This window comes from Achroia grisella, unplaced genomic scaffold (genome assembly GCF_030625045.1).
Source record: "Achroia grisella isolate CSIRO2021 unplaced genomic scaffold, CSIRO_AGI_Agris_v1 utg1063, whole genome shotgun sequence".
Taxonomy (NCBI): domain Eukaryota; kingdom Metazoa; phylum Arthropoda; class Insecta; order Lepidoptera; family Pyralidae; genus Achroia; species Achroia grisella.
The window spans coordinates 1,344,152-1,370,517 of record NW_026712567.1 but is presented as its reverse complement, the minus strand read 5'-3'; the positions used below and the strand labels follow the sequence as shown (position 1 = coordinate 1,370,517).

The window sequence follows — 26,366 nt, the reverse complement described above, 5'->3', positions numbered from 1 at the left end:
CATAAAATACTTGAAAATTATTTTAATAGAAATCTGTATTCATACATTTGAATCAAAACATTTTCACACTTTGTAGAACACAGAATAGGTGGTAGGTAAGTATGCGTATAAAATATTAAAATCAGCGCGTAATAAAAATACATTTTGTACCAATTGTAAAAAGAAAGTGCGTTTTTATTTGAATTTAGAATACAGTCGATCAATTAATGATAATATGAATAGGAATGAAGCATCCGCGGGCGGCGACTACCCACACAGGCGTAGGGAATGAATGTAATTGGTATTTTAATATTCAACAGTACTTTTTTGACATGTCCTCTGAATTTTTAGACACATCTAAGTTTAATTAAACCTGAATACAATATTTATTCAAAGTAATGTACTAATAGCGAATTAATATCCATTAATAATGACAAATTTATGCGAAATTATGTGGATTTGTATTCCTTTTACAACTGATCCGTTCGGATTTTACAAACGTATAAATATTCAACTAATGAAGTTCTCAAATTCTCTGCCTACTTATTGAGTTTTCACAATTTCATTTCTAAGTCGACACTCTATCTACCGCCCTACGACAATACCCATAATACTTAGATAATATTTTTTATTTGTATCTTAGTACACACATATAAATACCATACAATTGAATATGAGTAAATCTGCATATGTGTGCACCGTAATAATACAAAAGAACTAGGTGTAGAGAAACATTCAATGAACAAAACACTGATTTTTAACTATGACCGCGAGAGTGAATTAAAAACTGTATTATAACAATAGAAAATAAGTAAATTTTAAAGGAACTGGTGTTATTGTAATTGGGGTTACAGATTAGAGCACCAAATATTTATAAATACTAAAAAATTATAATGTAATTAGAAAAATATAAATAATATAAATAGGTATGAGAATTTATAAAAAAATATGAATAGTATAAAAAATGCGAAAGTATCTGAAAATAGGAATATTTTTTTAACTAAGCTTATTATACACGCCAGTAGTTTTCATATTAGTGCAATCTGCAGGTGTCCTTAACGACGTAGGCTCCTTCTTCGACTCTCTACGTGACAATTTGGAGACGCTCGCCTCGCTTTCACCGCAGCAACGGTCTACGCTGTTCCAAGATCCTCCGACTGTGGTCCAGGCACCATCTGCTGGTAATGTACCTACTTCTTTACTTACATATATTTATTTATTTCTAAGGAAACATCTAATAGTTTGAGTGCGGGAAATAACAGAATTTCTATTTTAATATTGTATATTAATTCTATTACCTATATATGTGCCGAATCATCATCATCAATTAGAAACATTCAGCAACCTATGATTTTAACAATAGAACCTTGTTTAATGTATTTATATACCTAAATTGAAAAGATATTTTTTGTTTGAAATTAATAAAATCAAATAATAATGAACCGATGTTAAAATTACTTTCATGAAAGAAAGATACGTAGCATTGATTGCAACTACGCAAAGCCGGGGTGGATCGGTAGTATCGTATGAAGTATTAATGGTACCTACTTTTGAAGTTGATGTTTAGCAGTTCCAGTGATTAGGTACCTGATGAGAGTATTGTACGGGTCACTGCTCACTCCTACATAGCAACATACATTATTTAGAATAGCCGTATTTTAGTACTAATTAGTAATTTGTACACTAAAAGGTGTAAAAAGGTCTACAAATGGTCTTAACTGATTTAAAGAGTTTCAAAGAGAAGCAGTAGGTATAGCTTCCTTTTTTCTAACTTCAACCCACAACTATCACTATGAGCAGGGCGGAAGCCTCTGTCTTGATATTTGCTCAACACAAAGAAGTCTCTAGTCTTTCATTCAGTTCAATAAATGACAAACGCCTCATTTTGCTGTGGCATATAGTTTTTTTTTAAATACAATTTATTCATTTCTGATATTGCCTTATAAAATTGGAAATTAATTTTTCCATTATTATTCATGGAGTATTTATTCCCATAAGATTTTAGTTTATTATTAACACAATACTCTGCATACAAAACATAATTTGATACTAAAAATAAACCATCATCAGTAAAATTAAAGTGAAGTTTTAAGATTAGGGTGTAGGAAACATCGATGACTAATATTCAAGAGATGGTGGTAGTTTAGAGAACACCCTATCACATTAAATTAAAAAATACCCACCCAAATGTGGGCATCTCAGGTGCTGTTTTCACCAGTATACCGACAGGTGATAATGCCTCTGGCTAAATTTAAATATTGGTGGTATATTTAAATTTAGTAGCTAAATCACTACGTCGTTTTGTATAGGATTTTATTTCGAATGATCCTTCTATTGAACTGGTACGATATTCACCTTAAGTTCTAATGCCTGGTATCTTCTTAAAAACATATTTCACTACTTACTTATTTACTTAAATATTAGTGTCTAATATGATAATTATTTAATAAATTCAGTTATAGTGTGTATTCTTTCGTTACGGCATACACTGCAAAATGTGACATTTAAAGTAATAGGTAACTCACTAACTAGTCTCAGATAAAACGCAATGAGAGAATGACACTTGTATTACAAAACTTTTGCATTCACTCGCTGTAGGACGCTGCCTGTTTAACACATTGTATATACGTGTATGTTGCTACATTTTATCATTGGGGAACATATTAGTGATATAACTCTTTTTCTATGATTTTATATATAAACTAAAATATTTAACAAAGTTTAATCTGTGATGCTATATCCTATATACCTATTTACATATGGTAGGTACATAATGATTATAATTATTAAAAAGATTAGGTTATGTATTGTATATAGATGACAATTTTACCATTGAGGTAACATAGAAAAAAATAAAAGTAAAATAAATATTCTCATGGCTGTCAAAATTAGTCGTAGCGTGATGTTATATACTATGTTCCTTGACTATTGGGCTATGTAACAGTAAAACAACAACAAAAGAAATAAACAGCTTTATAATATTAGGATAGATTTAAACTTGTTCCACTCACACAAAATGATACCTACGTCATATAAATTGAGAGGGTTTTAATCGATGCTGATATTATCAAAAGTTGTGTTTTACATGTTAAAACCAATCATTCAAAATATTAAACTATTTCAGGCTAAACCGCATAACGATTAACCACAGATCAATGATACCTATCGTATTTATAGAAGCTAATTAAATTCCACTAACATTTCAGTTGGTTACGGAATTTATTTAATTTTCATTGTTATTGCAAACGTATGTACACGGATAGCGGTATTTCGGACAATAATGCATACCAATGTTTTGCTTTTTTCACTTCATATTCGATGTAGCTTTTAACTATTATAGAATATTTAAATAATTTTAAACATTATAGTAATTACAGAGGTAATATTGATAAATCGAAAAATTATGTATCCTGCCAAGAAAATAAAAAAGAAAGAAAGATTTGCAGGAACACAAAAAGGACATTTTAAAATTTATATTGTGTATAAAAACCTGCTATCTTCGTAAATAAAAATAAACATTTTAAACAAATTAATCTTATAATATTACAATTTTCGTTTCATAATTAGATTTAAGTCTTAGTACCTACGCGTCGACACATTCAAAACAAAAATAGAATACCTATGGAGGACTCGATCTGCCCATCACATATCCCCATTGAGATGTTCTACTCTCGACTTATTGTCTAGTCATTACAAACTTTCCTAATGCGTTCATGTTGTTAGAACAACTTGTGTGACGCCATAATGAAATCCCTATAGATTGTGAACTAATACGGTTACTTTTTAATGCATTGTAATATACTGTACCAGTGTTCACAACTCCCGTCCCTGGCGATTGTGACAAACAGACAAATAACTAATTAAACTTTGTTATTGAACGTGGGACGAACAGATGCAGTTATAGGCTATGGAGTTACTAAAGTTAAAAATGCAATTGTATACTTTGTGTTCAGTATTGGTTATTTGTTGTTGTTGTTGGGTATCTACCGTTTGTTTGTAATCAATAATATAAATACAAGTGCATTCTATCTGCACATGAACTGTTTTAGGTGAAAGTATACAACGGATAATTAACATAATGCCATCCCAAGAAAAGCGGAGCTTGTGTTTTCTTGTACCCACTAAACAACTGATATAAATGCATTAATACATTTTTTTATTACATGCATAATATACGTAGAGACCACCCAAACCGATAGAAACAATCATACTTATGATTACAAATGTTTATACTAGACGAGAATTCGAACCTGGGACCATTAAAAGTAAAGCAGTGTGCTAAAACCACCGAGGCTGAAGAATAAAGCTTTTATTAAGATTATTCGTTGCTTTTCTATAATATTTTAACATAAGTATCTAGAATTCTAAATCTGTAAGTGTATTTACTCAACTAAATTATTTTAAAAAAATATATATACATTAACTGACTCCCATATTTGCAATTTATCGCTCTCTACGTATTTTAAAGAATTATTAAATTTTATTAGATATCCTGTAAAAAAAAGATACCTACTTACTATAATAAGGTAGGCTTATAAATTTAGTTCAGTAGATCTGGCTCCACGATTATACGCCATTTACTCAATACTTATATCTTTCTTTTTAATTTTTAGTATATATGAAGATATACATACACATATATAAATAGGTACTAAACATACAATTATAATTTAGCCCCGCAATCTTCGAGTCTAGAGTTCGGTCATTAAATTGTGTAAAATGTTTGTTAACGTATTTTTAAACGTAGCAAATCGTAATTACCGAGCCAATTGTATTTATTGCACATGAAGCGTGATGATTACGACAATTTTCAATGTTCAATGTTAAATCACAGTAATTTTAATGCATAAAATGTAATGCATACTGCTTTACATTTTTTGTGTAATTATATTTCCATATTATAAGGAGATTATGACAGTGTTACAGTATGTAGGTACTTTTAGTATTAGTATGTAATATTATGTTATCTGTGGTATGAGTAAAAATTAATGACATAGTCTTAGCTTTATATGCAAACCATAAATAACTATTAACCAGGTAAACTAATATAATGAAGACAAAAATTAACACTTTCTATTAAAAATAGATGCTATAATTTATGCGATCATTAAATGCAGCTTTAATAAATATGTATTCCTCGGGGGTACTAGAAACGACAACTTTCACAATATAACTTTTTGTCTTTATCTGATCTTAAATTATATTTATTAATTTATAGTCTCACAATTTAGAAAATAATAAAATTACGGGTATAAGCCTGCCGATTTTCACCCACTCAGTCATAAATAGGTCAATCTAAAACAATAGGTATGAGTACTATTTATTCGTAAATAGAAATTACAAAGAAGACTATAAGATGTTCAAAAAGGTTAAGGAATTAAAATACTAAAGTAAATAAGAAGTCTTTAAAATATTTGTAACAAAAAGCAATGACTAACAAAATGCCACGAAGTTGTCTGACCCAATAAAATTATGTCCGAATCGGCTCATCAAATCAAATCGCATAAAATCTTGATAGAACTTGACAATCCTCCACAAAGGGTCGGGCCATCCGACAGTAATATGATGTAAGTGACCTTTAATGCTATCATTGAACTGTACGATGCGTGCGTACCAATTAGGTCCATTTAAGACCTTCCTACACGTTCAGAAGGAAGCGGGAAAATTTAATTCTAAGAGACGGTTCCGTTTTAATTTAAATTTTATCATCATCACTTGACTGCGTTCCGTGTACTTTTGCCTCAATTATAAACAGATTAGATGTTTTTGCAATAAGGATTATATTATGCTGAGCTGTTTTCATATTTTAAAATATAAATTGTGTTCTTAAAATCTTGACAAATTGGATAAAATTTTTAATGGTGCCACCTTTATATATATAAGTACTTAAATATGGCTGGTCCAAGCAGTCCTTTCTTTGTTATATTATCATAGACAGATAGACAGATATTGTATTCATCTCATATGAATAATGACGATTAGAGTGTCCGAATTTTCAAATAATATTCTGATATTTCATTATTTCGACCTAGTAACAAGATTTTAATTTTAAATCTCAAATTATGCTCAAGATCATATATGTATACTTATAATGTTGATTGGTTGATTAGAGCAGGCATACTCATTGCATTTAATTAAAGATAAACTGCATGTTATTTTATTACGGTATTATATGTATACCAATGTACAAAATTTCATTCCAATTAATCCAGTAGTTTTGAATTCCAATATTGTTGAGATAAATGTAGTTACAGGCAATTAGAATACAGATAATATATAAGTGTAGTAACTATATATGAAATTACACGTTTAGAGGCATGAGATCTTAGTCGTCTGGACTGGCGACGCTTAGACGCGATACAATTGCGGTTGTCACATAACGTGATATCCGTAGTGCTCTGCATGAAATAGGCTATGGTTACCGTTTACCATCAGATACGTCAGCTTGTTTGTCCATAACATAAAGAAAAAAAATTATGGAAAGTAACCAATTTTTTTATTCCCAGGTGGTGGTGGAGGTGGCACTGGTATGAGGAGGCTGCATGCTCTACGACCACTGCGTCCTACTGGAAATATCAGGTGGGCTGACATGACATCAATATTTTACAACACTAACTACTAGACACCGCGTAGTCTTAGTAGACATTTCACCCTAAACTTTGTAGGATTTTGTGGCGTACGGGGAAATTCGACAGAAACAAATATTGTAGGGACTGATGGGAGGGAAAAATTTGGAGTTGGGGAAATGAAGTTCAACTAAAGAAAATAAAAATACCAAATAGGAAATGGTTTCGTTACAAAGTGGTCTGTTACGACAACTAACACGGACTTTTTTTAGGGGGATTTTTTATTCAATACCAGAGTTTCAAAACATAAAATTGAATGATCTGAAAGGGGTTGTTAACTATCTTGTATATAAAATTTGTTGTTGTCAGCTATAATATCACCTATAACAGCAATAGAAGTAGATAGAGACACATTATAAAGTTTATCAATAAATACGAGTCGCCTTTAACCCATTTCGCCACATATGACTATTGCCTATTAAAAATTGAGCTGACTAAAATCTGCACTGAAATGCACATAAAATAATAGTAAATCTCGGAATATAGACATAAAAACTATCTCTATATATATTAAGATAATACAAAATAAATAGGAAACCAATTCATTGCCCTCTGCAATGTAAGAACTATACATCAGGGCCGAATTACTCTATATGTCTTGTATTTCAATTTTAAGATATTAAACACATCGCACAAGCAAGTTCTGTGGGTTCATTGTACAATACTATAATATTTGAGATCTCTTTAATATTCCCGTAAAATTCAGACGTGAGCTAATACAGATTTCATTTATTTGAACTTGTTCATTTATGTAACAACGATATACTCTACTCAGATTAATAAGATAAAGAACATAGATACTTGTACATTAGTCAGGAGCACTTATACATATAATAAATTCAGCCAAATATCCATCTGGGTAATATGCTAGCGCAAATCAGATTATAAATAGATGTACTATAACATTTTTCATTTAATGAAGGTTAATTAAAACTAAAATACTGTATGAAATGAAATTATATACATGATTAATTAGATGAAGTTATTTTTCCCTTTTTTAATAATTCTGTATTATAAATATTGCATGTTAATTTAATGAGACGACTTTGCGGATTCAAACTGTGTCATGTGATAAGGTTAACTTAATCAATAAATATCTTCAGGTACGCATTCTAAGTTGATATTTATATTTAATCCAAATAAAAAAAATATAATAGAATTATTGTTTTTGTTTGTGCATCATTTTCATCAGTGAATCATTTCATATAGGGTACCTATTGACTTGTGTATATTAACCTATTATATTTTTATTACTACACAGTAATATTACTAATATCACAATATATGTAGTAAGTTATTGAGTCAATAATGCTACATACATATTTATTATATGAATATTGCTGCTATGAATGTAATAGGTATATATATATTAATACAAAAACCAGTGTTCCATTACCAAGATATTTTACCAAATCCTTTATAACTTAATACCATTTATTCATATAGATATTGTCTAAAATATTGTTGTACGTAGATCTTACAACCGCAGATCGTTCGTGGAGGCGGACGGCGGGTACCCGGGAGCAAACCACCACGACCCTGGCTTGCTGTGGACCGGCCTCGGACGGTAGACTAGCCAACCCTCCCTTCGTACAGCATAGAGCATATACCTTGCCAAATTTAATCCACTCCCCATATGTTAGAATACCATCTGAACATCCTACCGACTTAAATCGACGTGTTACACTCACTTATACGCCAATGGGCGGTAATTTCAATACAGAAATTAGTTTGTCCACCGACAAGAAACATTCTATTAGGCCACCCCAAGTGAAAATACGTAGTGAACATCCAAATTTCAATTTGATGTACGACCATGTAACATTGCCAGATATCATATTAGCTTTACAGGAATATTGTGATTTGTAAATGTTACATTTCTGAAATGTACATCGATCATATAAGATTTGAAAATTGGATGTGAAAATGTAACAAAAAAAATTTCTTAAATCTCCTCTCTTTTTAATAAAACTAATGTAAAACTGTGTTCTAATAAACATACGTCAATGGTTAGATAACTATGTATTAACTTAGTATAAGACTTATTTATTTGTATTAGGTAGATATAAGTTACTTGAGATAGTACGTACCTATTTTATCTCTGTTACTAGTCAAATATTAATGCATAAATTAAAAAATGCATCTTTTCTAGGTATTGTCAACATTTTGAAGTTTCTTTCGACTATCTTGGTTCAAAATATGTAGTTACCGAATGGTTTATAAACCTGCTATATATATATTTTGAAGTGTTGTAATGTTATATGTAACTTGGATATTTCTATAATTATGCTGCGAATATAAATAAAACATTTTCAGAACAATTAAATAAAATTAAACAGATAACACAAAGTTAACATTCAAATTATCTCAAATTGTTAAACCTACTCGAATTTGAAAGTTATTCGTAATTCGTAAGTGTATTTTTCTTGCTGTTTTTTTTTACTTTAACTATACTAAAATTGTTTTCATTTGTATATAATGAAGTAATTTAATTATCTCTATACTTGGATTATATGAAGTCAATATGACATGTCATTAAAATTATCAACTATGTATGAATACTTGTAATGATTAAGCATCGCAAATATTTCTGAAACTAATAATATTGTATTGCTGATTTGTTGTATGTTATTGTATGTATAGAAACCCTTTTAAAACATATATCATACGTAAGTAAAACAAAATCGCATAAAGGATCTCATAAAATTAACTTTTTTACTCCAACTGTCATTTCTATTAGGATTTAGTATAGGTATTCATTTCTATTATATAGTTAATTAAGTTTTGGAGCAGTTATTCTCAAAATCAGATTGAAGGCAATAATGTGCTTGCTTATCTAGTGCTAAACAACAAATTGTTGTCAATGTGGTAATCAAAGTTAATAGTGCGTGGAAATTCTAAACAATGATAATTTTACCTAAATTCCTTTGCTGTACATGAGCATATAATGATTATGTAAGTATAATTACTTCTGAAAACAAAATATAAGCCGTGAGAGTATGGCCCATGCAAGTAGATACCTGCTACCTCTACCTACATAGAACAGCTATAAACCATAACATAATCAAAGTTGGGTATAGCTCTCCTATTCGGAATCCATTTCTACGGGTTGCTACAGAAATAAAAAAAACACTATCAGCTGAATATTATTTAGTTTTGCTACATAGATAATTTTATCTCATCCACTGAACAATTACCTTTTCTCTCAATATTTGAGGTAGGTAGTACTTCTATATATGTAACTGTTATAGGATGTTCTCCATCTTCAGCCTTCCTGTACTTCACAAATATGTATGAGAATTAATTACACAAATAACAAGCAATGAACTACATCAACGAATAACGTTTCATTTCATGAAGAAAAGTATATAAGAAAATATTAGACCGTATCGTCATTTTAAATAGTCGATTGGTCAGATCTTGTATTTTAAATAATACAAGATCTGATCAATCGACAGAATTTGATTGGTGCTTCCGTTTGCGCTAATGGTATTTGCTAGTGAGGTACCATTAGTAAACTATAGTATGAGGGTGAAGTCAGTCAGGTTAGTGTTTGTTGAAGTCAATCAATTCATCATAATGAGATACCATATGATTTTTAGGGAGAACAGCGTGAAGAGTCATCAGACATAATATATTACTAGAAAGGTGTCCACTTACCAGAAATTTTTGCTCTCCAATACCTACAGATCGCAAAAATTTACATGTCTTGTTCTGTAAGGGTAACCTTTCTATATAGAATAAAGAGTTAATATGTTACCAAGAAAGTCGTTACCCTGATTGGTACCGCAATTGTCGTGAGTTCGAATATGGGGCAGTGTTGACTTCATCACCACGTACACCATATACTGCTGTCAGTACGTCTAATTATACTATGAATCATGAATACATAAATAGACAGTACTCATATGACGGCCTCGGAAGTCTTGGCATTGCTACCGTCTTACTTCCGATGATCGCAGGTTCGATTCACCGCTTAATATAAACATTTGCATTCATACGTATTTACAAACATATTGACAAACAATTAAAACTTTGGCCATATCAAATCGCGGCTGAAGTTCTAGTTAATATTATCATAAAAAAAATATAAAAAAGTGGGATAATAAATACAATAGAGAAACTAATAAAATTAATAAAAAAATCATTACCTTATATAATTACGGGTCAATTCATCCGCACCCCATATTTAAATACAACAAATAATACAAAATCGTACCACATAAATATTATTTGTGTAAGCTCAGCCACGGATGCTCGCTGCGTAAATAAGGAAAATGAACAGGAAACTCGTAATTCTACGCTACATTGACTCGATGTGTAGCTTAACGAAATGAAAGTACACATCATATATGATTAACCTTTCTGTTATTAGTATTATTCGTTTGATAGTTCGCAAATTATTGGCTTAGCGTATTATCTTAAATATATTTTTTTTCTGTACGTATGTGTTTGTTTATTATTAACTCGTAGCTGAACCGATTTGATAGAAATTTGTGTGGATATTTAAACATGTTCCTGATTAACTTAGAAACCTAAATTGCCTTATAAACCTGTTTTTCCACGCAGAACGACTTCTGCCGGATCAGATAGTACCTATACAAATAAAAAAGAGTAATTGCCTTATCAAATATTCTATAGATAGAACATTGCATAAAAACTAACATAAGATAATCTACAATTTATATTTCAATCATATGATTTTATAATATCTACCACATGATCGCTACTTTATAACTATGTATGTATGTATGTATGCGAATTTAATAAACTTGCAATGTTTTCGTCTTTAGCTACAATTGTTTCAACTACATCTGGAAGTATTCTTCAGAATGAGTGCGACGCGTACGTTGCAGCGAATTGTACATGAACAGTGTTGCTCTAGATTAAAGTGAACACTAAATTTCGTACATAGTTATAAAATATTAGTGTGAAATGATCATTAATTTTAATAGTCTTGCTATGTAATATTATATTATCTGTGGTCTTGCTATTGGTTTAAGAATATTCTAAGCAGGTGGAGTGTTGTATATCTCTTGTTATAATATAGATAACTTAGTGTGAAGATTGTCCGCTGTACAAGTACGATAGTACTTAAATTATTTTCCACGAATAGATCTCAAACTGCGGGCCACCTACATCAATTGCAGTCAATTACCTATCAATAGGCCATAGACAGAAACCGAACAACACATCCTCATTGCGTGACAATCATCCATAATAGTCATTGAATTGGAGAGTAATTTGAAAGGTATTTTTGTATGTCTCGGGATATTACGAAATGTTAGTACTGTGTTTGTAATATGTACATACATATGTACAGGCTACATATTTGGCAAATTTATGCATGTGCACAACAAAAATCTGTAGATTGGCCAAGCCGAAAAGGAAAATCCAATGCACATCTTATGTGGTTGTAGCCCACTCATGCATAAACGAAATATCTCCTTTAGAAAGTTTACACTCTATACTGAGGAGATAAAAACCATCAATCCTAAGAATATCCTTCAATTGTTGTCCCTGTTGGGTCTAGGCAGCGAACTCTGAAAAAAGGGCTAGCACAATAGATCTATGTAGGTTGCAGTGCTAGTCAACGCACGTGACAATAACCCAAACCGCCCAATAAAAAATATGTAGTACATACCTATATCCACTTATGCATAAGTGTTATATACAGAAAAATACATAGATATGCTGTGAATCTGAATGTGCAAAATTTAATCTATGCCTACCTATAGATATTACAAAGCGATGAGTCTTGACTGACTGACTCATCTTCTGTAAGTCCAAAATTCAAAATACAAGCAATCTACTTTTATAAAACATATTGTCTTATAGAAGCAATATGTACTTCTGACTATGAATATTAAAAATCCATCTGCATGGCTAATATGAGGCATCTTTAATCTCAGCTCCTCATTAGATCATTTACGAGCTGCATTCCGGTGATACAGCAGTAGAAATGTTAAGTAAGGAAGTACGGGAATAACACTATAGTTCTCAGGTATAAGCTAATCATACGGGGTTTACGAGCTTCACATTTATTCTATGACTAGCAGCACCCGCGACTTCGTCCGCGTGTAATTGAACTTTATTTTTCTAAAATAACTGAATTTTCTAAAATAAAGGTAGCCTAAGTAATAAAAGTCCCGTCAAAATCGGTTCAGCCATTTCAGAAATTAGTCTGAAAAAATAGACAGCTAAAAATGGTAAACAATGTTATTTTGGTGTATGTACCGTACTGCATGTAGTAAAAAACAGTTATTTCAATGTTACAAACAGACAGCCAATTTTATTTATATGTATAGATAATCCGCCGTTCTATTCACAATAGGGTGTTAAAATATAGCATAAACTGTGGGACGCGCCCACTGATTGAGAAGCCCCATGGAGAAAAGTAATTTGCGAAGAAATATCAACTTAAGTTTTAAATTAAATATCACAACTATAACTTTAAATCAAATCAAAATAAAATTCTTTGAAATGTTTCTTTGTAATGAATAAATTCAAAGGGAACATGAAAATATTCTACAGGCAGGAGCAACAAAAAACCTTGGGAAACCCTGAAATATAGTATAGTCTCTTAATTTTAATTTAGCAGGTATAGGTCTCCCATAAGAGATTAGTCTTTTAAGAGAACTAAAACACAATTACAACAATATTTATTTATTATACACTTAAATAAGTGTAGTATCTATATTTATTTATATACTATATAACTACTAGTTTTTGGTAAACTGAAGTCTCAAAGATATTGTCTACATTTGTGAAGTCACGACAAATAATAATTTAAACCTATTTTTATAAAGTAGTAGTAATAGACATTTACATCAATTTGTCATATACATCTATGTATATATATATATATATTACTTACCTAAATATGTAGAGACAATTTTGATGTACATAAATAAAAATACTTTTCGGACACGATTTTGCCCCATCCTTCATTTCCATCGATATTATCTTTGTATACCGGTTATTTATTCACACAGTAATTTAGCGACTAACATATGCGTCATATGAAAATCTCACGTTTTATTAGACAACAATCACTATCATCCATGTGACATCAGTAGCTTCATAAACCAAATTTATGAAATATTTCCCAATCTTCGTAGGACAATTTCACAATAACATTGTTCGCCCTTTTGTAAAGAATTGAAAATTGAAAAAGTGCTAAATTTAGTTGTGATTAGACGCTTTATAATTTATTTATGGCAAACAATTCTTATTGTAATATGAAAATCATGTTATAATTATTTACCACGCTCGCGTCGAAACTTTTTCAATTACTAAATATATTAAAATAACATTCACAAATTATAATATACCTATACAAAAAAATGGTAGTTTAATAAAATCACTAACATTCATGTTACCTTCTACAGTTATTTCAATTAAATTTATATATTGACAGTAGCTACACTATCCATTCTAATTTCGACATATACGTACATATTACATACAGATATCAATGAACAGTTGTTATCTCTGTCTGTATGTTTGTTACCTTTTCATTTCGAAATGAAATTTTATGTAAGGATAAATTCTACCACAGAGACATAGACTAACTTTTATTAAAAAAAAAACGGATAAAGCCGTATCTGCGACTATATAGTTATACCTACAACTGATCCAGCTATTAGGTAATAGCTGGTTCCGTTATATAACTATGCTCTAGTTATAGCCGCTTTTTTTTTAACTGATAAGACATTATGTAATCAATGGCCCTTCTATGACGTCGTAAATTAGATCATATAATGAAAGATAAAAGTAGGGTGAGACAAAAGGGTGACACATGAACTGGGTTTTGTGTTTATCTCATTCATTATAGTTGTCATTATTCCTCTCAAAGGCAATTTCGATAATCCAAAACAGTGGTGGCTCAACATAATCCTTTATTAACTATGGCATCACCGAAATAAGCCCACCTACATACATATATTTTATGCTCACCCCTCACGCTATGACAAAGATGTCCCAAATAATAGGGTGCGCATTAATTGATGACAATCTGGGACAAAAACTTTATGACAACTATATTTTTGTTAACAAAAAAGCCCTTTAGAGAGTGTGAATTTAAGTTAATTGTTGTCTTTGCAATTTTAAACGTCATTTAATCCCAAGATACATGTACACATTTTACAAACGTAATATAAGGTTAACATCATATAACCTACATAATATACACATAGTTACTTATACAAGAAGTTTAATTGTATTGTATAATGATCTCTATCCCGCATTTAACCTCTCGTTTGGGCCGTTGTGCTTGTATAGCCGTGACTCTTAGCCAGTCAAGCTACTCCCAGAAGCACAAAAGCCTCCTGGTTTCTACAAGGCACGGAGAGACTAAAGTTATACATTTTTTTTACAAAATAGACCTAACTATATTATGTAAATATATAGATTATTATTATTAAGGCCGTAACTACATGTTTGAGGAAGGAGACTCCTGGTATTGTAACTAACGTATTAAAAATACAAGACAAAAAAGTAGATATATGTATATACATAACGAATTACACTACTTTTTACACTCCATTGTCTCTATATATTCCATAAGCAAACACCCAATAAGATTTTAAAAAACAATTTGGTTTTTTATTTCTGAAACATTCTGATATGGAAATGGTAAGTACATTTATTCATAATTAAAAATAATAAGAAAATTATACATAACCTTACTTTCGCAAATAGGCAAAATTTATATTGTCAATTTAGTTGCGAAAATTTACAAAGAAACAATTACATGCATGAAGGGATCCTAATTAAATAATGTTGTTAATATTAACAATGAAATTACATAGTATAAAAACTGTAGGGCATAAACCTCATGTTTTGTATCCTATTCTGGGAAGAGCTGTGTACTTATCGTTTTATATAAAAATTAATCTAGGTACTCCAATTTTTTTATTTTCAGTGTGTTCTAGTTAGTAGAGGGTACGAATACATAATATAAAACACTCTTATTAGTAAAATTAACTGACGGTCGTATGTATTAAAATACCTATTATATTTTAATATATAAAATAATCTTACTATATGTGTATAAAGGAATGCTATATTATATTCTATAAAATACTAGCTTCGCACAGGTGTACATGACTGTATTGACCCAACCTCTAGAATCACTGTCTATTGCTAAAAACTGTATTAAAATCCGTTACGGTGTCTAAGATCTAACCGAGCAGATAGCGAAAGCGACTTCATTTTATACTACATAATGTTAATCCTATTTATAAGTTTGTATTTATTTGAATCCTGCATTTTTAAATGCCTCCAATATAAGAAAAGAAATTCTCTCTTTATCCTCATTTTCCTACATTATTATCGTCATAGTCGACCTATAAACTGAACCTCGTCAACGCCAACGATGCCGTGAAGACATTACTTGTTTTCTTAGGACGAATGGAGCACACGCTTTACCTATCTATGATTTTCAACGAGCAAAAGCATATCTCAAAGGTCAGCAGTTTACATACCATAAGAACATTATGTAAATTGCTGGTCTTCGAGATTATAATTATGAATAGTTCTGTTTTAGTATCCAACCCCAAGCAAGGTGCTGACCGGGTCGAGGATCGCTGTATAGGCCAAGCTTGCTATAGGTTTGAAATGCAATGGCCAATATGATATTATAGTACGTTTATTACGTTCATAGTATCAAATCAGAAATCGGTTCCCTTAAAAAAAGGATAGCCTGATCAGGTAATGGAAAAAATGTCAAGTATCTAGGAACTAGAAAATATTTAATTCGAAAAACTACTTTATTACATTGATATTTTGTTTAGTTTGTCTCAAAAATAGATTACCAAATTTTAATACTAAAAACATTCTGCTACTACTTTACTCGTTCTGCTTATAAGCACGTGGAATAGACCTGCCTAAAAGAAACATTAAAATCCGTACAAGCTTTTCAATTAACGAAAAAGACGCAATGACTAATTTCCTGTATTTAAACGTAATGAAATGATTGCGGTAGGCACAATAGATCAAATATCTATTGTCAATTTACATGCAGGTACTAATCTAACTAATGTTATAAATAGGGAACTGAGATTGTTACATCTCAACTGATCATTATAAAATAAGGTAAGGATAGTATTATACATACTTAGAGTTGTTTCTCCATTCCTTACATTTTATCCCGATCGTCGAATTTGTGGCGTGAACGCATTCGCAGAAAAAACTAGTAAACACTCGTAATATGATAACATGATATATTTTGACACCGCTTCACCTATAGAAAAAGATAACAAAACAATACATCATAATAAATATGTTTACTTTGCCTAAACAATGAATTACAGCTATGCAAAAAAAAAAGTTATAAAAAAAATTAAAAAATATGTAAGTAGGTACCTATATAACAAGTAATTTGCAATAATAGGTTTATATATATTTATATATAAACTATATATATATTACAATACCACTATTCATTATTAATTTATAGATTCCAAATTAGAATCAATCGTTTTAGAACACATCATAACCCTGGGCCAAAATCCCACGCAATAAACTGATATAGGTACTAATTATCATTAGCTGAGTATCTAATCAATTGAAGTGCATAATCGTCGATCAATTGTCGAAGTTCCTATGTTAAGCAATTAATAGGATATTTCTGTGCTAATGTATAGGCGATATCCAGTCCTGCTCAAATTTTAATCTTCAATCCTGACTAATTCTTAATTTTCAATTCTTTCAAATCGTGAAGACATTTTAGTAATTTTTATGCACAACCTGATATGGTATGGACATAAAAAATAGTAAAATGTCTTCGTCTTGGTCTTGTGTACATGCCATGGGAAATTGTAGTTCATACCACTCATCAATCTAGAGAATTGATCTGGCTAGAAAATAAACTTAGGACCTACCTATTTCCTTTTTAGCGTATAGTCAATTATCTACATAATAACATTATTTTTATATTTGTTATCATTATTATTATATTTTTGCTAAATTTGTCACAATGCTAACTGGCCTGACGATGATGAGCGTGAGCCTCATCTTATCATCGTCCACTAGCGCCCTGACCGCTGTCAGGGCGCTAGTGGACGAAGCCTTTAGAGCAGGTGGGTGCACTATTCCGTTATCATACAATAGAAAAAATAAACATATACAACTCAACTCTATTAGTAACCATATACATCTCAGTAAGAACAAATAAATATGTAGTTAATAGTTTATTACATTTGTAAATTTTCATGGGTCATAAGAGACAAAATTATAAAAGTTGTTTCTACGCGTTACATTAAGCATCTACAATAGAAGTACACAACATATAAATGAAGAAGTTAATTATGATTTCGTTTTCATTTCACTGAGATGTTAATCACAATAACAAAGTCCCGGACAAGTGACTAGAATTTTAAGTAACTAAGCGTTAAATTACTGTTTATGAATATAACGTTAAGATCCCACATCATCTGATAAAATGCTCGACATTTCTATTTTGTTAAAACAACGTAGGCGGCTTTGGAACTTGGGAACAGTAGCGACTTGACAGAATTGAATCAAGTCTAAATCGTAATCGATCGAACAAATATGGTATTTGTTTATATACGGTATTATCTGAAGTTTATTTCGCATATATATCTAAATATACCTACTTAGTTTATGTTTACGTAGTTTACTATAATTGAAATCAACATTATATATAACGAAATTTACATGAATGCTTATCATGAACTAATACGACTACGACTGCAAAAAAAATACCTATTATACAAATCTGTCTAGCAATTGACATTATAATTAAGTTCATAATTGCTTAGTGTTATTTGCAAATATTCCTATTAAAGTATTATTTTTAAGACATATCCCTGCCTGCAATAACTATTTTCAAATGAACGAATTAAAAGCAAATACCTTTCTAACTTTATCTTATCACTGACTCATCCTAATCATAGAAGGCCTATTTGTCATAAAATGTATAATAATGAGGTATACCTATAGTCATTGTTTAATATTTTGTGCTTAACGATGCGTAAGTAGGTACCTAGATATTCGCAACTCGTTCGATTTTCCTGAAACATGCAGCTAACTGATCCAGCCATTACTACATAGAGTAAAAACAACAGACTAACAGAAATAGGTACTTATTTAAGATAAAAACTTGATTATTATTATTGTATATTAGAAACATTTAACTTTATTAATTATACATCTGCTTACATAATTTTTGTAGACTATATTAGAGTCAGTCTATGTTAGTCATAATATGTAATCATTTATTGCCTATACTAAGCAGGTCTCAATAATAATGTAGGTAGATTGTAAATAATTATGGAACGCCTGGGCTAAAGATATAGGGACGCAGGCGAGACACTAAGCTAAGGATCAAGTAAGGTCAGTGAACCCATCGCGGTGAATTCACCTGGTTTTTTCTGGTTTCCAGGGAGGCTGTCCAAAGAGGAGAATACCTCCGTGCGGAAGTCGAACCGAAACCGCGAACAAATGGCTATTAGTAAGAGAAAAATAACGATTTAATAATTTTACTGCCTACCATTTTCTTTTTTATTCAAATTCAATAATGGGTACACTCACATCCTCCCCTAATAAATAGAGCAATTTTATGCAACGATTTCGTTTAAATGCAATAATTAAAAAGAAAATAGTACGCAGTGAAATTATTAAATCATAATTTTCACTTAATAGTAATAAACGGATAGTATCAAATGGAACGTTTACAGTTCAACGGCATATTAAAAACAAAGAGAGGCATAATATATTTATTATCTATCTTGTCCGTCTACTCTTTGACCTGCGCCAACGCATATTATAAGGCGATAAAGGTCGTGCAACATAGTCCGTCATATCGGACAGTCTGTAAAACTCGCGCGAGTCGTCACTACGTAAACGTTAGCGCGCAAAGTATTTTTTTTTAATTTAAACATGTTATTCTTAATAACAGTGGCAGTGCTCCTGGCCAGTGCACAAGCTAAGTTCTACACGGATTGTGGTATTTATCATTATTTTCATTATAATCTATTATTACGTGTTATTGCAATCGTGACAATTAGAGTTCCGGTAACAACTGATTTCATATAAAGGAAGGTTGATTACCAGTAACAAACACGCCCCTTATCCGTTTTATAAACAAAACATATTATTTACGTTCGTTCACAAATATTTTACGTTTATACCCTAAATTAATGTTTATGTTAAAATAACAAATACCAGGCATATAGATTACTTAATAACATCGTACATTACAGATTGAAAAAATTGCCACCTGCCTAATAGATTTCTACGGTACTGTAATTGCGACGGCATTGCTTTATAATAATAGCATAAGAATTACAAAATTCTTAAATAATACGACGATGTTAGTGTCAGTGCTTAGGGCAAATTACCTCCCAGACTAAATTTTATTATTAGCACGTTTTGTATGAGGAGGCCATACAAAACTTGCTACTAACTAATTAAATTCGATGAAATTTTGATCCACAGCATAACTAATATAAATTTACACTAGTCAGGCTTTTTTATAGAATTACACGTAACTGATAAACTCGATTATCACCCAAAAAAGAGTTCATCTTTGGCTTTTTCATGTCAACAATCCAACACAGTGCAAATATTTTTAAAAAGTGCAAAACATTGGATTATAACGAATTTTAAATATAACGACGATTTTAATTATGTACCTTCACACTTCACCTTCACACAGTTGCATACAATTTTTAATTATAATTTGTACAAGTATAACAGTTATAAGCTAAGTTGTACTAATATTTCCCAAATGCAACAGACTGGTCTAATTTTTTTTAAACCACGGTGATGGGATGCAAGCATACGGCCCATTTGATGGTAAAAGGTTCCCGTATCCTATGAACACTTGAAAACACCGTGGTTGTCACGTGCGCTTTGCCTACCCTAAACGCAGTACTGCAAATTTTAGTTAATTAAAATATTATTATATTTAATATGAGAATTGTTAGTAGATAATAGCATTACATAATTATTCCACCGATATTCTAAAGTCACAATACACTATATATTTCACTGCAGTGTCTCTCTTTTCAAACTGAAACATTGTATATAAGCACGCCGTTTGACCCCAGAAACAGGTGAAATAGTTAGAGTTTGCGTGTGTTATGTATTATGTAAATAACTTTGAACAAAGTCTCCATCTGGTTATGTTATTGTATAAAACAATGCCTAATTAACATGAAACTAAAACGTGTTTTGATTAGACGCAAATGATTATTTTGGCACATAATCACGTATTTTTTATTAAATACGAGATGAATTTATTTACGCTGGATTTTATCTGTAGTACAGATATCGCACGTATATTATATGCTATCGATATAAAATATTGTTATTAAACTTAAGGTTATTTAAATATAAATAGATAGTATATGTGATACTAAAACCACACATTCATTCAAGTTGTATACTCAGTATACAACTTTACGAATTACTCAGTATAATATACTGAGTAATACGAACCCTCTAGTACCTATAATAAATTATAATGGTTTAATAATGCAGATTCATATCATCTTTCAGGAACTTTCACTGTAAAGTTTCCACTATTAGAATAGACTTATTTATATTTTAGTTTATATTTACATCTCATATTGAGTTTATTGACATCACTGTATTTTTAATAAATAGCACGGTAGTTCATACCATTGCACATACTATTTAGGTACGTACTAATGTACTCTCTACTGAGAAACTTCTTTAGAATTTCTTTCTCAATGAGTAAACTCACTGAATGAATAATTAATTAAACAATAGAAAATTATTGAATAACGTGTGTGTAACAATGAGCGTAACAAAACATTATTGTAGAGCAGTAATTATTTGTAATGCTATTTAGATAGGTACCTTATAATTCTTACCCACGTTCTATAAAATATAACGATAGTATGAATGATGGATAACAAACAAAATATAATTGTTACCCAAAACTATACAAACAACCGAACTTTCATTCATCTAAAACAGAAATATGGGACATACGTGTATTCGTATGAACGCAAGTAATGGTGTTTACACACCATTACTTGCGTTCAAACAAACTTTCTTACCTGCATATTTTAGTCCTCAAGAACAGCAGTAGGTATATATATATATTATAAAATTATCTGCTTAATCAGATGAAAATCAACCTACTGAATACACTGTCAGTATTTACATTCAATTACGCGAAAAAAGTTACCGGTAACAGATAGTTCAAGATAAACTAACAACAGTATGAACTCGTAAAGGTTCACTTCTATACAATACATGAATTATATAGGTACCGCGTAGACCGTAACAGTCAACCATGCAGATCAATTCATTGTTCAAATAACAAAACTCGAACGCAGTATCATAGTACTACATGCTGAAAGCACTCCTTTTTTCTATATGTACACATTTTCCCCGCAGCTCTTAGTAGAATACCTGCGTATTATACATGTAGGTATACCTAATAGCAATTCTACTGTGTTCTGTTTTTTTGTCGAGATACATAAATGTATGTATTTTGACAAAAACAGCACACAGTACAATCAGAAAAATCATGAAAAAAACTGTCGAAAGATTAGAATATTTACATATATTGGCTTTAGCCAACCTTATTTGTGAATGTAAAAATAGATTAAATTATACCCTACAAAAGAGTGTCAACCCATCATTGATATGAATAAATTCACTACAATTCAAATAATAATAATGCAATGTATTATTATTGTACCATAATAGATATATGTATAATTATAACTACTCTTGAATTATTATAAATATTTCGTTGTATATTTTATTGTAGAATATACAAAAAAACAAAAGAATTACAGATGACAAAAACTTGTTACCTACTCTAGTAACTTTTGCTACCCATAAAATATTCCTCAGTACTAATGTAAATACCAATTATTGAAAAAAAATAATCGACCTCCCTATTTATTTTTCAGGATCACCACTGGCGAGCATAGAGAAGATAGAAGTGAGCGGATGTAACGACGATGCAAAGGAATGTGTACTAAGAAGAAATACTAATGTCACCATTTCGATCGAATTTACGCCATGTAAGTAGAGTCAGTTTTACAAAAAGTATTACTAAGTAGGTTTTTATAAGTTTCGCCCCTATTGTCCACAGAATAAAGGTAAGTGCCCTTTTTTTGGATTTAATTTTTTTAGTCTATTCGTTTTTGTTTTTCTCGCTTTGCTTACTTTGTGAAAACGTGTGTTGTGGCATCCCGGAGTTTAGGAATTAATTGACTAAGATTAAGATTGTATTTACCGAGGTCACTGCATACAAAGTCGCCTACATGAATCTGGAGCCGTCTGCCTCTACCTCTATACCACTCTCACCTATTTCGATCACCAAGCAGTTTGCTTCGTAAACTGTCCTTCGGATTATAAGTAAATAGCAATGATTACTAATCATATTCAGAACAACGAACAGCCAATAGGACTCTTCCAAGCTATGTACGAGTTCTTTTAATTGCCTGATAATGACTCGTTCAGTGACAAAACACGAGTCACAATATGGGTGTAGATTCAATAACAGTCGGAAAATCACTAATAGGAAAGATCATAATGTCTTAACGCTTTTTATAATTATGGTCGGCCGGGTTTCCGTACTGAACAATTGTGTTCTCGCACACAAAATACATAAAGCCATTAATCAATGAATTGGAGATTGGCGTGGATATTACATATCTAAACAAACGAAAACGGTGGAGTTTAACTCTCTTTTCTGAAGATAAATAAATTGAAAAACAGACCGACAGAAATATTTATGGGGTAGTCAACAGTCCATATAGTGATGAACATAAGACCTGCCAATATATAAGTAATTTTGAGCATATTTAAATCGAACATGGCAGAATACCCCTATATCTCGTTAACAAACGTCTCGCTAATTAGTTGGTTTTCTTTGTCTTCCATCACCGATAATTAAATGATTATTTATTTTTAATTTTCAGCAAAAGATATCGACAGTTTGGTTACGGAAGTGCACGGTGTGATCATGAATCTGCCAGTGCCATTCCCTCTGCCTCAACCGAATGCCTGTCAGGACACCGGTCTCAAGTGCCCCTTAAAGGTTTGCAAATTTGTGATATTTATTGTTTCAAAAATAAATAGAGGTACATCTAAAATAGAGGTATCCCCTTGGTTTTCCATTAGCTGAACTGACAAAGTTAGACTAACTTTTAAATAATAAAGCAGTGTGCTAATCTATTAGATCACCAAACTCATGTATCCATGACTTGTATGTATTTATATCATTTAAGGTTAATGAGTCTTTTTTTATGATTTTTGAATTTTTGTTACCAAACATGTCAATTAAAGATTCATTACTTGTACTTGTTTACAACAAATGGTCTATTTGAAACTAATAGTGATATTAACATTATTATTGACCACTCTGCAACCTGATATATTTAAAAAACCCAATGTACTATATGAACTAAAACTATAAATCCGAAAGATATCATTTATGTTTGTTCGTTTGTACTTGATAAACAAAGGATTGGCCGATTTGAAAAATTATTTTAGTTATAAATATACATGGCCATCGAAAATTGGCTATGTATATAAACACTAGAACCCAAAACAATGAATATTAGGTAATATTAGATGAAAATGAATTTTTATTTATACGTCTGTAAGTTTGTACGCATTAATCTCATAGTTTATACGAAAAAATATAATCTAATTATATTACAGGCTGGGACAAAGGTTAGCTACAAAGCGACGCTGCCAGTCCTTAAATCATACCCCAAAGTTAAAGTAGACGTGAAATGGGAACTAAAAACTGAAGAGGACGAAGATGTTGTGTGCATCCTGTTATCGTCCAGGATCAACTAGATATATGCAAATATATACAAATATGACAAATAAAGTGATATCTTACATCAAATGTATAACAATAGTTATTTTATTTTTAAATCTATTTATATTAATTTTCCAGTAATATTATAACTGTGTACGGAAATTTAATAAATATTACCTACTTTGTTTTCCTTGCACGACTTCATCAGAAAGTTTTCAAAGTTCATTAAAAATTTGCTTTACGTGAAATTAAAAAAGCGAATAGGAAAAATAATAATAACCCTGGATAATCCACGCAGTGCCATCTAGTCTAAGCAGAATTTGTGTTATGGTTACTAGACAACTAATATAAATACATAGATACCTACATATTTTGTGTAAATACATACATACATAAAATACATAGAAAATACCCAGACCACTACAAACTATTATACTCCTGGATATGAATGTTTGCATCGTGCGAGGAAACGAATCCGCAACCATCGGAAATAAAGCGGTGTTCTAAACCCTCTACTACTAAAGGTCGTCAATTATAAATCAACATATATATAATGAAGCATTATACCACAGAATATTCAATAGTTTCTAATAATAAAATGCTTGAAATGTTAATGATGTGAGTTTTCTTTATTTAATTTAGAAAATAGACTTTCCTTGTACTTAAAAACTTGAATCTCTCTGCAAGGTTCCATTTTAACACTGTTACTTACGATTCTCATTAGAAACAGGTTAAAATCACGCTACATTCGAATAGTCGCTATAAGCAGTATATATATAATAATTCATGCAGTCCGAATTCTGCCAATTAGTCGTCGATCCGTTGTAATCTACGTCGTTCAGGGTCATGTTTTTTAAGGGGTGATAATGTAATCGTGCCCTCTCCTGCACTAACGGTGTACGTTGGCTGGGCACCAGTGGAGGATGATAACATGAGTATGAGGCCAGGTCAGTTATACCAACGTTAACAAGACCAATGTTAAACCTTTAAAAAACAACAATTACCTACCAATGAGCTTTTACTTGACATAAACTTTATACAAACCATTAAAAATCTGTTTCATCATAATGTTGTTGTTGTATAATGTTCAGACAGGAGCCATGTGCTGGGACCCGAATAACTACTACTCTTGGCTAACTACTAAAGGCTAATACAGCGCTGACGTCGTTACATCCGGTTTCTACTGTGTTGTAATAATTGACAAATTATACTTTTTTAATTACTTATCTGATGGTTAGAATTTTAAGTACCGAACTCTACTATTACTATTACGTGAAAGTTTTGATGTTTAAATTGAATTTGATGTACATATATGCCAGTTCCTAGGCCTATATTAATAAAAAAAACATATAAAAGCATATGCTTTATTAATGTCATGTCATACATAAAATGCACTTCTGTGATATACAAAAATAATCTTACTACTATATACATATATAGTATTTTATTACCTATACATTTATTTCTTAAAAATATAACAGTTCCGAACCCGAATTGTGCTCTTTTGTAGATTAGACTGCCACAAAAAAGAACGTAAATTTTGATTAAGCTCTAACCTGAAGTCTAAGCTGATCATCATATTGATTTCAATTCACTATTTTTTTACGGTCCGACTTGATTTTATAACATAACGTAAAGAAGGCTTAACGAAATAAATCATTAGTGTATAATTTCATGAGTACAAAATGTAGCGAGACGGCACTATGTCAATGTCATTGGATCGCAATTGATTTCCAAAGTAGACCGGCACACTGTGTGGGAACAGTGTGCCGGTCTACAATACTAGGCATCATTACACACATTAGAAATCGTACACGGGTAATTTTACATCTAGATTGACTAGTCCTACATATAATTTACTGTCTTTTAAAAAAGGCAATATAATATTAATGTAAGTAATTGATAAATAAAATATATTAGGTCATAACAACTGATAATAAAATGAATAAAATAAACTTTAAAATACAATA

General features: G+C 30.9%; 2 protein-coding genes across 3 annotated transcripts in view; both read left to right on the top strand.

Moving 5' to 3' along the window:
• LOC131841026 (uncharacterized) overlaps window positions 1-8,265 on the top strand; it is a 29,579-nt gene extending 21,314 nt beyond the window's left edge. Inside the window, exons 4-6 of one of the 2 annotated variants that reach the window (XM_059189269.1) lie at window positions 1,029-1,160; window positions 6,486-6,558; window positions 8,080-8,265. In XM_059189269.1, coding sequence (XP_059045252.1) covers window positions 1,029-1,160; window positions 6,486-6,558; window positions 8,080-8,176 — 302 coding nt within the window. In that variant the 3' untranslated portion in view covers window positions 8,177-8,265. Of the gene's footprint in view, window positions 1-1,028; window positions 1,161-6,485; window positions 6,621-8,079 lie in introns of those variants that run through there. The other variant, XM_059189261.1, reaches the window with a different exon arrangement.
• An 11,157-nt stretch (window positions 8,266-19,422) lies between these two features.
• On the top strand, window positions 19,423-24,493 carry LOC131840902 (ecdysteroid-regulated 16 kDa protein). The gene is made up of 4 exons (XM_059189116.1): window positions 19,423-19,578; window positions 22,529-22,642; window positions 23,546-23,664; window positions 24,291-24,493. The coding sequence occupies exons 1-4, from the start codon at window positions 19,512-19,514 to the stop codon at window positions 24,429-24,431; spliced, it is 441 nt and encodes a 146-aa protein (XP_059045099.1). The 5' UTR covers window positions 19,423-19,511; the 3' UTR covers window positions 24,432-24,493.
• Window positions 24,494-26,366: the final 1,873 nt, after the last annotated feature.

Excerpts from the sequence above, each read along its gene's own strand:
- LOC131840902 (XM_059189116.1), top strand. The coding sequence starts at position 19,512 with ATGTTATTCTTAATAACAGTGGCAGTGCTCCTGGCCAGTGCACAAGCT. Across the intron at positions 19,579-22,528 it reads TAAGTTCTACACGGATTGTG|GATCACCACTGGCGAGCATA; the intron begins GTATTTATCATT and ends TTTATTTTTCAG. Across the intron at positions 22,643-23,545 it reads TTCGATCGAATTTACGCCAT|CAAAAGATATCGACAGTTTG; the intron begins GTAAGTAGAGTC and ends TTTAATTTTCAG.